We start from the raw sequence: 13,026 nt of genomic DNA, 5'->3' as shown, positions 1-13,026 counted from the left end.
CATATAATGTGATAGCCACAGCCAAGTTCTTGGCTTACTAGCGTGGACTGCCACTTGATAATCCTTCGATAAAAAACGAAAATATATATAAAATTTTTCCATTAGCATAAATCGCTGACTCTGATCAATACACGGACAACAAAGTATAAGCGATAGATCATCAATTGTGATAGTCTCTTCAGTCAAGTTATCAGGGAGATACACCCTCTTAAAGTCTGTCATCTGCCCTTGTTCGGGCCCTGAGGCTAACGAATTGTGAGAGCCACAGTATCCCTTGACTTTGCCAGCAAACCTTTTGGCTGACTATTATTTGTCCCATTAAGATACTCTGGATGCAAGGGGAAAACGAGAGGATATTTATTAAGGAATAGTACATCATCAGCAACTTTATGTTGAAAATCCAGAAAACAGCTGTCATTTACATATGATGTATACTTAACGAATGATAACATCGAGATAAAACTGTCTTCTGATTCATCATAGTACATCGTCATTCTGTTCATAGCAGGGTCGTATTGCATAGTGCTTGAAGTTTGGTTTATAATAGCACCTACGATAATCTATTAAGCACTGTTGTATCAACAATGCTATTGTATGTTCATCTCTAGTTTTCGTAGCAATAGATTCTTAAGACGCAGACTAAGACCCTGCACGCAAAGCCCAACATCATCGGGATTTAGAGTAATATACTAACTAGCTGTTGGTGCTGCTGCGACAGAAATTAATCTTTCTTTTCTTCTATCTCTTCTTTTTTTCGAACATTTTTGAACAAACAATGTCCAGTCCATCAACAAAGCTACCTTTTCAAAAGAAAGGTGGTTCTCGACAAAAGTTTTCAGGTGGTAAACGTTTTGGATTCGGTGACGATGACGATCAGGAAGAGGAAGATCAAGTTTCAGTGGTGACAGGATTCGACGATAATAAAGTACAAGAGTAAGTTTCATTTTACGTTATTTTAATCTATTGGTGAAATTGAGCATATAAAAGAGGGGGTCTCTTTCTTTTTCAATTCTGTAGCACACATCGATCTATGTTTCCCATACAACAAAAGAAGATTAAGCATCGATACTGACTTTCTATGATTGCGATCGTTGAAGCTTTGTATCACTCTTACTGCGTTAACGGGAGATTCCCCCCCCTCTTTTTCTACGCTGATCTCACCTACCATATCGATCTGTACGAAAACTCAAAATATTGATTTGCGTTTTATCTCTCTCCGTGTTCGAAAAACAAAAAGATTGACACCGAAAGTCGAAGAAAAACCATTGGCGATCGCACCATTGCCCAATGTCGATTGGCGTGCAAAGAAGAAGAAACAGCTCTATGTCCCAGGCGGACAGCATTCGACTTCTGAAATTGAACAAGAACCCGAAGTTCTCGGCCAAAGCACGCAGTCGTACGGTTTACAGGTTATGAAAAAGAGCAAGAGCGAAACAGCAGAAGACAGCCGAGAGTCGACGGCAGAGATTCGCATGGAGACAGAAAACCTTACTGTCAACGCAAGAGAAGAGGAAGCAGCAGCAACAGCAGCGCCGAAATCTTTGGAAGAACAAGCATTAGAAGAAGTCATTGAAGGTAAAAGTTTGAAGAAAGAAAGAAAGAAAGAGAAGGTTTTAGCGAAACAGTGTACCAGTGATCTGACGCGGATTGTTTATCGTTTTATCATCATGATATAGATGCGAGACGTGCTGCAGATGATAGTGATGAAGAGCACCCTAAAAACACTGCAGTGATCCCTATGGTTGATGAAACAGAAGTGTTCCGAGAAGATGTAAAGTCTAGACCTGATGACGCGACCATGGATGATTACGAGCGTATGCCTGTAGATCAGTTTGGTGCTGCTTTGCTACGTGGATTAGGATGGAAAGAAGGCGAAGGAATTGGCCGAAACAGGAGAAACGCTCCGTAAGTGTTAATAATTTGATCTTAATGCTAATCAGCGAAAAGGGCATATTTCTAAACGGGAGATTTTTATTAATTACCGTTCCATTTATTATTGATCAGAACACCTAAACCATTTACACCTATCAAACGACAAGCGTTGTTGGGCCTAGGCGCAAAGGCTGAAGAAGTGGGTGAAGGAAAAAAGAAACCTAGCAGACGAAGCGCGTACGAGTACAAGGAAACAAGCCTGTTCAAAAAAGTGGCAAAGCGGAAAATCGAAGAGCGTGCGGGTAGCGACGATGACCGAGAATCGAGTGATTATGCAAGCAGTGCTAGCAGCACAGGCAGTAGAAAAGAGCACCGAAGCAGCAGCAGTAGCAGTAGTACCCGACGACGACGAAGCAGAAGTCGCGAACGACGGGATAGAAAGGATCGATATTACTCTAGTAGCAGTCGAGATAGAAGCCGGGATCGAAGCAGGAGTCGAGAGCGACGTCGACATAGAAGCAGAAGCTCCGAAGGACGTCGAGATAGAAGTGACTCTTCTCGTAGAAACGATTCGTCGCGAAGGAGCAGAAAGTAAAACCTGATACCCCGCACCAACTCATTGTCCCCCTTTTTTTTCATCGAGAATTCGACAAAATAAAAACAAGAATCATAACGTGCGTTTTACTTTATTCGATTCTTCTATGCATTTCTTGTATTGCATTGTATTCAGAGTACGTATCACACATTCCTGACGATGACGATGACAACCAAGTGAAGCAAACACACTATTGGTGTACTGACTTATTCCCAGGAACATGTCATACAATAATACGACATGACTTATCGGCAATTCTAGTGTGTTTGCGTGATCAAATAGACGAAAAAAGCGACGATGCTGGATCACCGTACCTTTACAGTTGTGCAACAGTAATTGGAGTGGCCGGACTTTACCAAAATATATGACAATTCTCGTGATTGTTTCCATACTGTCAGCAAGCGTTTCATACGTTATGTTCACCACCTACTGCATATACATATCAGAACTCAGCTGTGTTCTTCCATCGTAAACGGCGGAGAGAGACAGTTAGTACGATATACAGCAGCAAAAATTATAGAGTGTTTCATATACGACCAATACAAGAGGCCATCAAAATCAGGTGTAAACAATGATGGATAATTCTGCTTCCGATCAATTAAAGGAAGCCCTTGGAAAATGAACGCGTAGTAAGAAATACGATGGCACATTACTCACATCAATTTCCTTACGAGTGAGTCCGTACGAGAGATGAGAGAAAGCGAAAAACAAGGTTTTGATGTTGATTTACAGCGACGGGCAAATTACAAGGCAAGCCTTATGTACACGTTACCGGATATCCCATTTGTTCCTGTTTTCCTGTTTTTGGATGTACGCTCTTCCACGAGACATGCCTGAGTAACAATATTTTTTATTCCATTTAAGGCACAGTATCTTCCCTCCAGCCGGGCAGCGCGCGCTAACTTTAAATTTGTTTGTATCGCAGACCTTTAAACTGACCAGTTTTAGAAAATGACGCAAAAAAAAAAGCAAAGTGCTATGTACTTTAGTTGCTGCTGTTGTTTAAAATGTTTTTTTTTTGTGGGGGGGGGGCGTTTTTACACAACTGATTGCTCAACAGCACGTTTCTGCATGTGTGATTGTACTAGGGTGAAATAAACGATCGACTAATGTATGTAAAATCGACAAAGAGCTTGATTAAGAAGAAACACATCAACCGGTTGCCCCACCATGTATAAGGGTAAATCCTTGCCTTAGATATAACGGGCTACTTGGCCTGTTAGTAGATATGTTGCTGTCCGTGCATCGATTCTATTACTACAAAGCGACATAAAACGCAAGTCAGGTACGTGAACCTATTTTCCATTTGGTTCTTTATATGTAACTGGTTTTATTGTTGATCAGCATGTTAATATGTGCCTTCATTAATTTGCTAGGTACTGTATGCACCTTGTATAAAGTCTACTAAGTTTTAAGAGTAACGTTTGTAGGCGAAGGCACACTAATGTATGTTAGAAACGCAATTTCTTGGGTAAGATATGTTCCATCCGAGGCTGTGCATCAAATAAAGAAGATTATAGATGAGAGATATTTACCGGTATCGGCAATTCATCGCCACCCCCACTTCAGTAACTTATTTTCCTTTTTTTAAGCGCGTATGTAATTGAAAGAAAACAGAATCACATATAGTATAGATACTCCTTACGTCATAATCGATTGAGAATAACAAGAACAACGCGCATCTCAAAAAGAGGAAAAAAGCTTAAACTTAGTGTACCCGTTTTCTAAAGTTTGTTCTCACTTCGTCTCATTATCACCTAGCAGCAACAGTGGCAGCATCATCTAGATTGTGATCATACCGTTTCTGGTCGTAGTAGCGATTGAGTAAGCTTGCGACTATGGCGCAATTTGTGGAACGCGGCACGTGTAACTTTTTTGTACTTCAAGCAAAATTAGTTGTACAGCGAGCCCGCTGTTTCTTCTCATGATCATAATATTATTAACCATACTACGACTATTACCATCTTCGCACTGCAGAACTTTGAAAGAAGAAAAAAAAACAATCCAAACTTAAAATACATAATGTATAAATAGCCGTTCATTTTTCCTTATTCGTATTTTTTAACTACCCTTCCCATTTCTTTTAACTCTTTCAATTCAATCCTGAAATGGCAGTTTCTGAAAGTATCATTGTGGACTATGAAGAAGTTTCGTACAAAAGTAAAGCACAAGATTTTGCACAGCGACTGCCACGGAAATCGATGCGCTATGTCGGGAGTTTCTTTCCTATCGTACATTGGATACATAAATACAATATGATGGTAAGTTGAGCTAGTAGCAGCAATAACAAAGCGGTTCTTGTTTCATGTACACACTCTCGGTGAGAAATTATCCGTCCGCGGTACATACATAGCTAATTTTTCTTCTTGATTACCAAACTTAGTGGCTGCTACGTGATCTTATCGCAGGAATTACTGTGGGCATTGTGGTCGTACCACAGAGTATGGGATATGCCAAAATCGCCGAGTTACCTGCTGAATACGGACTCTAGTAAGTTGAAGCTCTAAAATAATCTATGTATGCAAAAACGACAAAAATAAACTTACATAGACAACGATCATATGTTTTTTTCTATTTAGTACTGCTTTTGTCGGGCTTGCTGCTTATTGTTTCTTTGCCACATCCAAGGACATTAGTATTGGTCCCACAGGTGTGTTGTATTACTGCGACATATGATATATCACAGCAAGAATTCTCGCATTGGTTTTATAAATGGGGAAACTTAAGGTTATTTTTCTTATTAGCCGTCATGTCGTTGCTACTTGGTCAGACCATCATTCGTGGAACCACAGCCGAAGGTTCGACTGTCACAGGACCGGAAATAGCAGTGACGTTTTCGGTTCTTGCTGGAGCAGTAATTCTGTTTATTGGTCTCGTGCGGCTAGGAATTCTGGTCGACTTTATTCCTGGTAAGTAAAACATGTCTTAAAAATTTATGTAAATATTTTACAGATAGAAGGGGGACCATTGGACGCCGTTATCGGTGTCCTTGTAGTATTACGACATATATGTATTCTAAATCACTTTTTAATGCTCGTATTATATATGCACTACCACACCTCAGCGCCAGTCATTGCCGGTTTCATGACTGGTTCTGCCATCACAATCACATTCAGTCAACTGAAATCGTTGACAGGTAAACACCAACTATCATTACATTGTTTATTTAAACTGCTTGCAGTTCTGTATACTGTATATCTAAATACTCATGATACAATAACTCCTTACCTCTTCATTTACAGGCATTGAGAGTATCCATACCCAAGATCCTGCTTACCTGACACTAGGCAACTTTTTCAAAAACATTCCCGAAATCAAACTGGACGTAGCTTTTGGTGTAGGAGGTCTCATCTGGCTCTATGGCGTAAGCTATGGCTGCAGCTACTTGTCAAGGAAATATCCACGCTACTCGACGCACCTTTTCATGTTTAGCATTATGCGCAACGGTATCCTGGTTATTGTCGGAACTCTGATTTCGTTTTTGATTAATATTGGCAAGAACCAGAGCCCCATTGACATCCTCAAAGAAGTACCTGCTGGGTTCACGGCAATGGGCGTACCTCATGTCAACAACGAGCTTTTGAGTATAGTTGCCCCATCACTGCCTTCTGGCGTAATTGTACTCATTCTCGAGCATGTAGCTATTGCCAAATCCTTTGGTCGGCTCAATGACTATACTATTAGCCCAAGTCAAGAGATTTCTGCCATTGGATTTACCAATATTATTGCTGCGTTCTTTGGGTAAGTTTAATATTGTTCAAGTATATGATAAAGTGAATATTTCGTCTTTTATATGTGCATTAAATTGATACGACCAATACATCCGCAATTTATTGCAGAGCGTATCCCTCCACAGGCTCGTTCTCGCGCACCGCAATCTTATCTCGTTCAGGTGTAAAAACGCCATTGTCTGGTGTATTCTCGGCCGCCGTAGTCTTGCTCGCACTTTATGCGCTGACACCTGCTTTTTATTACATTCCCAGTTCTATCCTAGCAGCAGTTGTTATCCATGCCGTCGCAAACTTGGTATCAGGTCCAGCATATATAAAACGCTTGGCTTCTGTAAGCCTATGGGAACTCTTTATTTTCACCGTCGCTGTGGTGGTGACATTCTTTTCATCTGTTGAATATGGTATCTATGCATCCGTCGCACTGGCTATTGTCATACTCCTGTTCCGAATTGCACGGCCTCGCTTCTGGCCACTGGGTCGAATACCACTGGCAGCCACGACCACAACACGCCATTTGCCTAGTGAACTTGAAAAGAAAACGTTGGCTGTCGAATATCAGCATGAGGAACACTATTATCATCATCAAGCACATCAATATCTCTATGTAGCCGAAAACCATCCATCGCTAGGCGACCGCGTTGAGCCGCTTCCTGCCGGTATACTCATGTGCCGCGTCGATGAGTCGTTTACATATCCCAACTCAAGTTACATTTCTGAAAAAATTATTTCTTACTGTAAGAGGCGAACACAGCGTTCTGGACCCAAGCTCACCAAACAGCAACGAGCATGGAACGACGATGCTGCAGAAGATGACGATGTAGCAACAGCAAACCAAGTATCGCCACGGCTGCATGCCCTTATTATCGACTTTTCCAGCGTGAACCGATTGGATTCCAGTGGTTTACAAGCGCTTGTGGATGCACAAAACACATTAAATCGATACAGCGGCCACCACATCGAGTTCCACTTTGTCACTGTCCTGAATCCTTCGATTCGTCGAACCTTGATTGTAGCTGGATTCGGCACCCAGCCAACAATGCAATATCTCGATGAACAGAAAGAAGTGTTACCGGTAGTACCGCAGTCAAGAGATCAACGCTTAGCTTCATCAGGTGAACAAGAAGAACGGCAACCGCCAGCGGATATTGAGCGACCACCGCCAGCAGCTTTATCTTCTTCTAGCAGCGATAGCAGCACAAGCGAGCCTGACGTCGACAAGGACGAAAGGGAAAAAGGTGTGGGCGAAGTTGTTATGGTCGAAGACGTTGTCAAGGAAAAGGCGATCAAAAGTGCAAGCAGAAAGTCTATCCCACTTCCCAAAGACAGATACCCATTTTTCCATTGGTCTTCTGATGAGGCTGTAATGTCGGCAATGTTATCGAAAGAAGCCCGCGGTCGCCGAGAGCAGCAGCAACAACAGGATGATGAAGGGCCGGAGCCGCAGCATTAAATTCTTTCTCGCAATGCTGATGATGTATTATATTTCATAGATACCCTTCGTTATTTTTAATATATATAGTACTTTGTACCTGTAATAGCAATATCTTTTCCATTTGCACTTTTGTGTTCTCTATCAGTAACTGAATGACTATACAATATGATGCATATTAATCGTATAGACAATAGAGGATGGTATTATTTATAGCTTGTCGTTTCCAATTTTTTCACGTTCGTCGCGTTCTCGGACACCTGACGGTCGGAAGAGTCGCCCGTCGGCCATGCGCCTTTCTTCACCAAGTACCACTGCAGAAGGCGAAAAAAAAAATAATATATCCAATGCATCAAACTGTTAGCTTTAATAATTCGCAAATATTTTCCTGTTCAATGGTGGCTTCGATTGAGCATGCTAGTAACAGAAATACTTGCATCGTTTATAGAGAATCCACGAAGTGGCAACTGCAAATGGTGCTGAAACAATAACGACGGCCAGTCTAATGCAATAGTCAATTTTAGGATAATGAGTTCCACTAGTTTTTAAACTAATGGTCCTTGCTCAATGATCGGATCATTGCAATTGCTTGCCTTCTTCCAGCGGGTGAGAGTTTGATTCCCATTTTCCTTGATTTATATATGGAAATGTTTTGGCACAACTTCCGAAAAAAAAAATTGATAATTAAAGCATGGTCCGGCTTTCCTTGACAACATTTTTTTGTAACCGGGTTACTAATTAATTGGACTTGGTCGACACTTCTTCCTTTTTGAGCCGTATGATGGCATTATACTATAATAAATGATTACTAGTACGACATCTCTTCTCCTATATTTTTATTGGTATTAAAACTGGGACAACTTGCTTTTTAACCTAGTTCGCAGTATAGAAGTCCACAGTTCGTATCGTTTGTCAGCACCGAACCATATCTGGTCTCATCTTATTTCTGATTTAAAGGACCGTTAGAATAAAACGTTGTTTACCAAGCTGCAGTATGGAAACTCTGGTAATGTAGCATACAATACTTATATATGACAGCTACTTTAATATGGTGGTGGGGTTTCTTTATTCAATGCAAACCTGCAACCTCCAATGGGAACAAAGCGGAGAATGCGATCTTCACTCTGTTACTTAATTCCACACTGTACTGACGCGTTCTCTTTGTCCTCTCTCCTCTATACAAAGCACAATGACAGTTGCTTTCAAACTAGAATCTACACTCCATGCACATGAACAAGACGTATGTAACTCCTACCTCTATATTTTTGTAGTGACAACCGCTGTCTAAACCGAACAAAATGAGCGCTCAACAGTCAAGTATCATGTCTTTTTAGGTACGAGCCGTCGGTGCACTTTCCAACGACGTGATCGTCTCTGCAGCTCGTGACAAGACCGTAAGAACCTGGCAACGTGTCAGTCCGAATCAGTTTGAGCCTGCCCAAGCGTATCGTGGTCATGACCACTTTGTCAATTCCCTAGCTATCATCCCACCTTCCGAACACCATCCGAACGGTAAGTTTATGCTTCTTGTGTGTAAAGTGAGGGATTGAGGTTGTTACACGGGATATAAGAGATTTACGGAAACAGAGAGACTGATTTTTTGAAATTAAAGGAATGTTTGCTTCTGGTGGCTCGGACAAACTCATCAACGTGTACGATCCTTCTGTACCTAATGCTGCACTTTATACTCTCATTGGTCACTCTGAGAACGTCAGCGCTCTCGCTACTACACCTGGCGGTAACATCGTGTCTGGCTCGTGGGATACGTAAGTGAGCTTTCTTATACGAGCAGATATGAGAACTTATGATATAATTTATGGGATTATTTTCGCTCTTTTTATAAAAGAACCGTGATTGTGTGGAAGAACTTTCAGCAAGCTTATACTTTGAAAGGTCATACTGCTGCAGTGTGGGCCGTTTTAGCACTTGAAGAAGATCTTATTTTAACAGGTAATATACTTCTGTGGAACGGTAAAGAGTATATGGGAAGCTCAGGAGGGAAGCAACGACAGATACTGAATATGGGAATGCATTATTTATTATAGCCGCAGCCGATAAGACGATTCGTTTATGGAAAGATGGCAAGCACATTAGAACGTATCACGGACATACTGATGCAGTTCGTGGCCTTGCTAAGGTTCCTGGTGTCGGGTTCCTTTCGTGCGCCAATGATAGGTAGGTTGAATGGAGTGGCAAATCAAAGTAAAGAAAGTAATATATCCTTTTTTTTAGATATTGGTATCGAAAATGCTAATCTTGCTTATAATATCTTTTATTTAGTACATTGCGCGTTTGGACATTAGATGGAGATTGTGTTCAGGAACTCAATGGTCATACATCCTTTGTTTATTCTGTTTCAGTACTTAGTACCGGTGAATATGTTTCATCCGGTGAAGACCGTACAGTCCGCATTTGGAAAGGTGAAGAATCATGACCATAGTGCTGATACAATATGTTAATGAGAAAAATGTGTATAGAGATACAAAATTATGGGAGATTACTGACAGCGACATATGTTTTTGGTCAAAATTCTTTGAAAAAAATAACTAGATGGCGAATGTATTCAAACTATTCAACAACCATGCATATCAGTTTGGGCAGTAGGCGCATTGCCTAATGATGATATCATTGTTGGTGGTAGCGATGGTGTTGTACGAGTGTTTTCTCGTGCGCCCGAGCGCATGGCTGATGCCGAAACTCAAAAGGTACATATGAATATTGTAAAACCTGGTATATAGAATGAAGTACTCACTTATATTTATATGGTATAATAGCAACTTGAGGACCTCATTGCTGCTCAAGCTATTCCATCGTAAGTTTACTTTCTAGCTATTATGAGCTCCCGCGGTTAATACAATGATAAAACACAGAGGATGACTCGCTAACTTTTCTTTCGTTGATATAAAATGCCAATAGTAATCAAGTTGGTGATATCAACAAAGATAAATTGGAAGGTCCTGAAGCGCTCAATAAGCCAGGCAAGAAAGAAGGTCAAGTGATTATGGTGAATACCGGAGGATCCGTTGAGGCACATCAATGGAGTAGCCAAACGCAAAGCTGGCAAAAGATTGGAGAAGTTGTTGGTGGAGTTGGATCCGGAAATAAGCAGTTGTATGAAGGAAAAGAGTATGACTATGTCTTTGACATCGATATCGGTGCCGGTCCACAAGCAATGCTCAAGTTGCCATACAATGTGACAGGTATAGTAGAAGCTGAATCGACAGCGATGGGATCCCGAGGTGAGAAATACTTGATAAGCTGATAAACTTTATATAGAGAACCCATATCAAGCTGCACAGAACTTTATCTGGCGCCATGAATTGTCGCAAGGCTTTTTGGATCAAATTGCTGATTTTATCACAAAGAATGCTCAAGGTGTTGAGCTTGGCCAAGGAAATGAAGGATATCAAGACCCATATACTGGCAAGTAATTCTGTAGCGCAAAATGATTGATTGAAAGACAGCAGTATAATATTCATGCGTTTTTGTACGTATAGGAGGTAGCAGGTATACCCCCGGGTCAGGCGCATCCACGTTTGGAAACCCTCCACCAAATCAGTTTATGGATCCATTCACAGGTAAACTAGATACGCATGTACACCTTCTTATACCATACGAAGCCAAGCTAATTTATGGATACCGGGTGTAATCAGGTAGCTCCTCTTACCGAGGCCAGTCTACACAAATGATTACTGAGACCAAATCACCTGTACCAAAACAAAAAATCCTACCGCTGGTAAGACATATACTAACAAAGATGCAACCGCTATGGATAGCTACACGCAGTGTATTTGGTTAATATTCGCATTGTAATATATATATTTTCTTCTTTTTAGACTACCTATCTTTCCCTTAAGCAAGCAAACTTGGACGCCGTCATGTCCAAACTACAATCAAACGACAGTGAAATGGGCTCTTTGAAGCTATCAGGTGATGACATGAATACCTTGTCCATGTCACTAGCATACCTGAGCAATCCATCCAGTGGAAATGTGAATGTGAACGGTATTGAGATTTTGGTCAAGCTATGTTACACATGGCCACCAGAAAAGCGGTTCCCAGCCTTGGATCTGTTACGACTTTTTGTTCTGTACACACCCGAGTCGATCAGCGCTGTGGTTCCTGATAACGACGTTATCGGCTTCTTACGCCAAGTGGGTGGACTCGACAAGCCATCGAGTGAAAAGGTCGCTGTGACCAACGCAATGCTTGCTTACCGGGGATTGTCAAACTTGTTTATCAAACCTGCTGGAAGAGAATTGGTGTGGGCGAAACACAACACTGTTGCAGAAGTATTACAGCCTGATGTCTTTGGTGCCTATAATGCAAAGACTGCTCGCTTAGCAATTAGCACATTAGCAGTAAAGTAAGTTAAGCTACCTTATTTCATTTTATTTCACAAAAATGGCGTATAACTATACACTTATAGTAACGCTTATGGAAATTTTCGTACGATATAGTTTTGCCGTCTTCTTGACTATGCATAGTGAGTCGGATGAAGATTGTCAAGTTGGGCTTGCGGGCTCGTTGGTGGAGTTATTGAAGGTTGAACAAGATGAAGAAAACCTATACCGTGTATTAGTTGCTCTTGGAACTTTGGTAAGGCTTTAATTTTCCTTAAGTATCTACGTATGCGTATGATCAAAGGGAAAATTGTGACTAAATGCGGCATGTGTGTAATTGATTAAGATGGTCCATTCTGAGCCTTGCCGTGAAGTAGCAAGCATCATGGGTGCGAAGGTGGAGTTACTGCGTATTAAGACGCAGGCTGCTGGGAAACAGCGAATTGAAAGCGTCACAGGTACTATATATCACTCAATCTATATACCTAGAACTTGAAGAATTTGGCAGGAGAAGGGTGCATAGGTATACTGATATTGCAAGGCTTATAATTATTATTTCTAGATGAGATGGTACCCTTGGTTAAATTGGAGTAGAAATAGCAGGAATGGATAGAAGCAAGCATAAACTCATATTGATTGTATGCTGTTGTTATGACATCAAAAACTTAATAACAATTACAAAAGCAAATAGTACATAAACTGTTGGCTTGAACATCAAAATACCTTGACGGGGGATATCTTATACCCGTAAAAAACGGGCACTTTTTAATGTTTACGACTAGTGTAAAAGGCCCGGGGTTATGTAAAATAGGTACCAAGTGAAAAAACAAAAAGTGTATATGACACTATAATAATGCACTCTGTGAACGAGACGCATGTCAGGAAAGTACATGAAATCACGCATGCAGTGAGGGTGGTTGAAGGTGGAGAATTTTTGAGTAAGTAGGACGTCCTTGCATAGACCCTTTCCTCCGAATAAATTCGCCTTATTTTAACAATTTCCCCGGCTGGCGGGAATCGAGATGTTATATAAAGCCCGTAAAATCCTGTGCCTAA

The 13,026-nt window shown here is 41.1% G+C and overlaps 4 protein-coding genes across 4 annotated transcripts; 3 read left to right on the top strand and 1 right to left on the bottom strand.

The window, feature by feature from the left end:
* Positions 1-775: 775 nt before the first annotated feature.
* BDB00DRAFT_758864 (DExH-box splicing factor binding site-domain-containing protein) lies at positions 776-2,467 on the top strand (the record flags this gene model as incomplete). The annotated part of the gene is made up of 4 exons (XM_053119092.1): positions 776-933; positions 1,238-1,581; positions 1,695-1,905; positions 2,005-2,467. 4 exons carry the CDS (start codon positions 776-778, stop codon positions 2,465-2,467), a joined length of 1,176 nt encoding a protein of 391 aa, XP_052982388.1.
* Positions 2,468-4,523: 2,056 nt separating this feature from the next.
* Positions 4,524-7,648, top strand: BDB00DRAFT_945208 (sulfate transporter family-domain-containing protein; the record flags this gene model as incomplete). Its single annotated transcript, XM_053129504.1, has 9 exons — positions 4,524-4,728; positions 4,851-4,957; positions 5,047-5,117; positions 5,212-5,376; positions 5,532-5,603; positions 5,710-6,208; positions 6,307-6,719; positions 6,786-7,326; positions 7,381-7,648. The coding sequence occupies exons 1-9, from the start codon at positions 4,576-4,578 to the stop codon at positions 7,646-7,648; spliced, it is 2,289 nt and encodes a 762-aa protein (XP_052982387.1). The 5' UTR covers positions 4,524-4,575.
* A 42-nt stretch (positions 7,649-7,690) lies between these two features.
* On the bottom strand, positions 7,691-8,391 carry BDB00DRAFT_810586 (uncharacterized protein). The gene is made up of 3 exons (XM_053122553.1): positions 8,221-8,391; positions 8,065-8,129; positions 7,691-7,941 (listed from the first exon to the last, which is right to left on the bottom strand). Exons 1-3 carry the CDS (start codon positions 8,250-8,252, stop codon positions 7,838-7,840), a joined length of 201 nt encoding a protein of 66 aa, XP_052982386.1. The 5' UTR covers positions 8,253-8,391; the 3' UTR covers positions 7,691-7,837.
* Positions 8,392-8,668: 277 nt separating this feature from the next.
* On the top strand, positions 8,669-12,683 carry BDB00DRAFT_810584 (WD40-repeat-containing domain protein). The gene is made up of 16 exons (XM_053122552.1): positions 8,669-8,867; positions 8,962-9,139; positions 9,240-9,393; positions 9,474-9,577; positions 9,673-9,802; positions 9,908-10,047; positions 10,178-10,332; positions 10,402-10,439; positions 10,544-10,827; positions 10,904-11,050; positions 11,125-11,205; positions 11,281-11,363; positions 11,464-11,993; positions 12,088-12,226; positions 12,317-12,428; positions 12,533-12,683. Exons 1-16 carry the CDS (start codon positions 8,817-8,819, stop codon positions 12,562-12,564), a joined length of 2,358 nt encoding a protein of 785 aa, XP_052982385.1. The 5' UTR covers positions 8,669-8,816; the 3' UTR covers positions 12,565-12,683.
* The last annotated feature ends 343 nt before the right edge of the window (positions 12,684-13,026 follow it).

Source organism: Zychaea mexicana (genome assembly GCF_025766255.1).
Source record: "Zychaea mexicana strain RSA 1403 chromosome Unknown BDB00scaffold_16, whole genome shotgun sequence".
Taxonomy (NCBI): Eukaryota; Fungi; Mucoromycota; class Mucoromycetes; order Mucorales; family Lichtheimiaceae; genus Zychaea; species Zychaea mexicana.
This window is presented reverse-complemented; position numbering and strand designations above follow the sequence as displayed.

Excerpts from the sequence above, each read along its gene's own strand:
- BDB00DRAFT_810586 (XM_053122553.1), bottom strand. The coding sequence starts at position 8,252 with ATGGGAATCAAACTCTCACCCGCTGGAAGAAG. Across the intron at positions 8,130-8,220 it reads CTCTCACCCGCTGGAAGAAG|ACTGGCCGTCGTTATTGTTT; the intron begins GCAAGCAATTGC and ends CTATTGCATTAG. Across the intron at positions 7,942-8,064 it reads GTGGATTCTCTATAAACGAT|TGGTACTTGGTGAAGAAAGG; the intron begins GCAAGTATTTCT and ends CGCCTTCTGCAG.
- BDB00DRAFT_810584 (XM_053122552.1), top strand. The coding sequence starts at position 8,817 with ATGACAGTTGCTTTCAAACTAGAATCTACACTCCATGCACATGAACAA. Across the intron at positions 10,440-10,543 it reads GCTGCTCAAGCTATTCCATC|TAATCAAGTTGGTGATATCA; the intron begins GTAAGTTTACTT and ends AAATGCCAATAG. Across the intron at positions 11,364-11,463 it reads AACAAAAAATCCTACCGCTG|ACTACCTATCTTTCCCTTAA; the intron begins GTAAGACATATA and ends TCTTCTTTTTAG.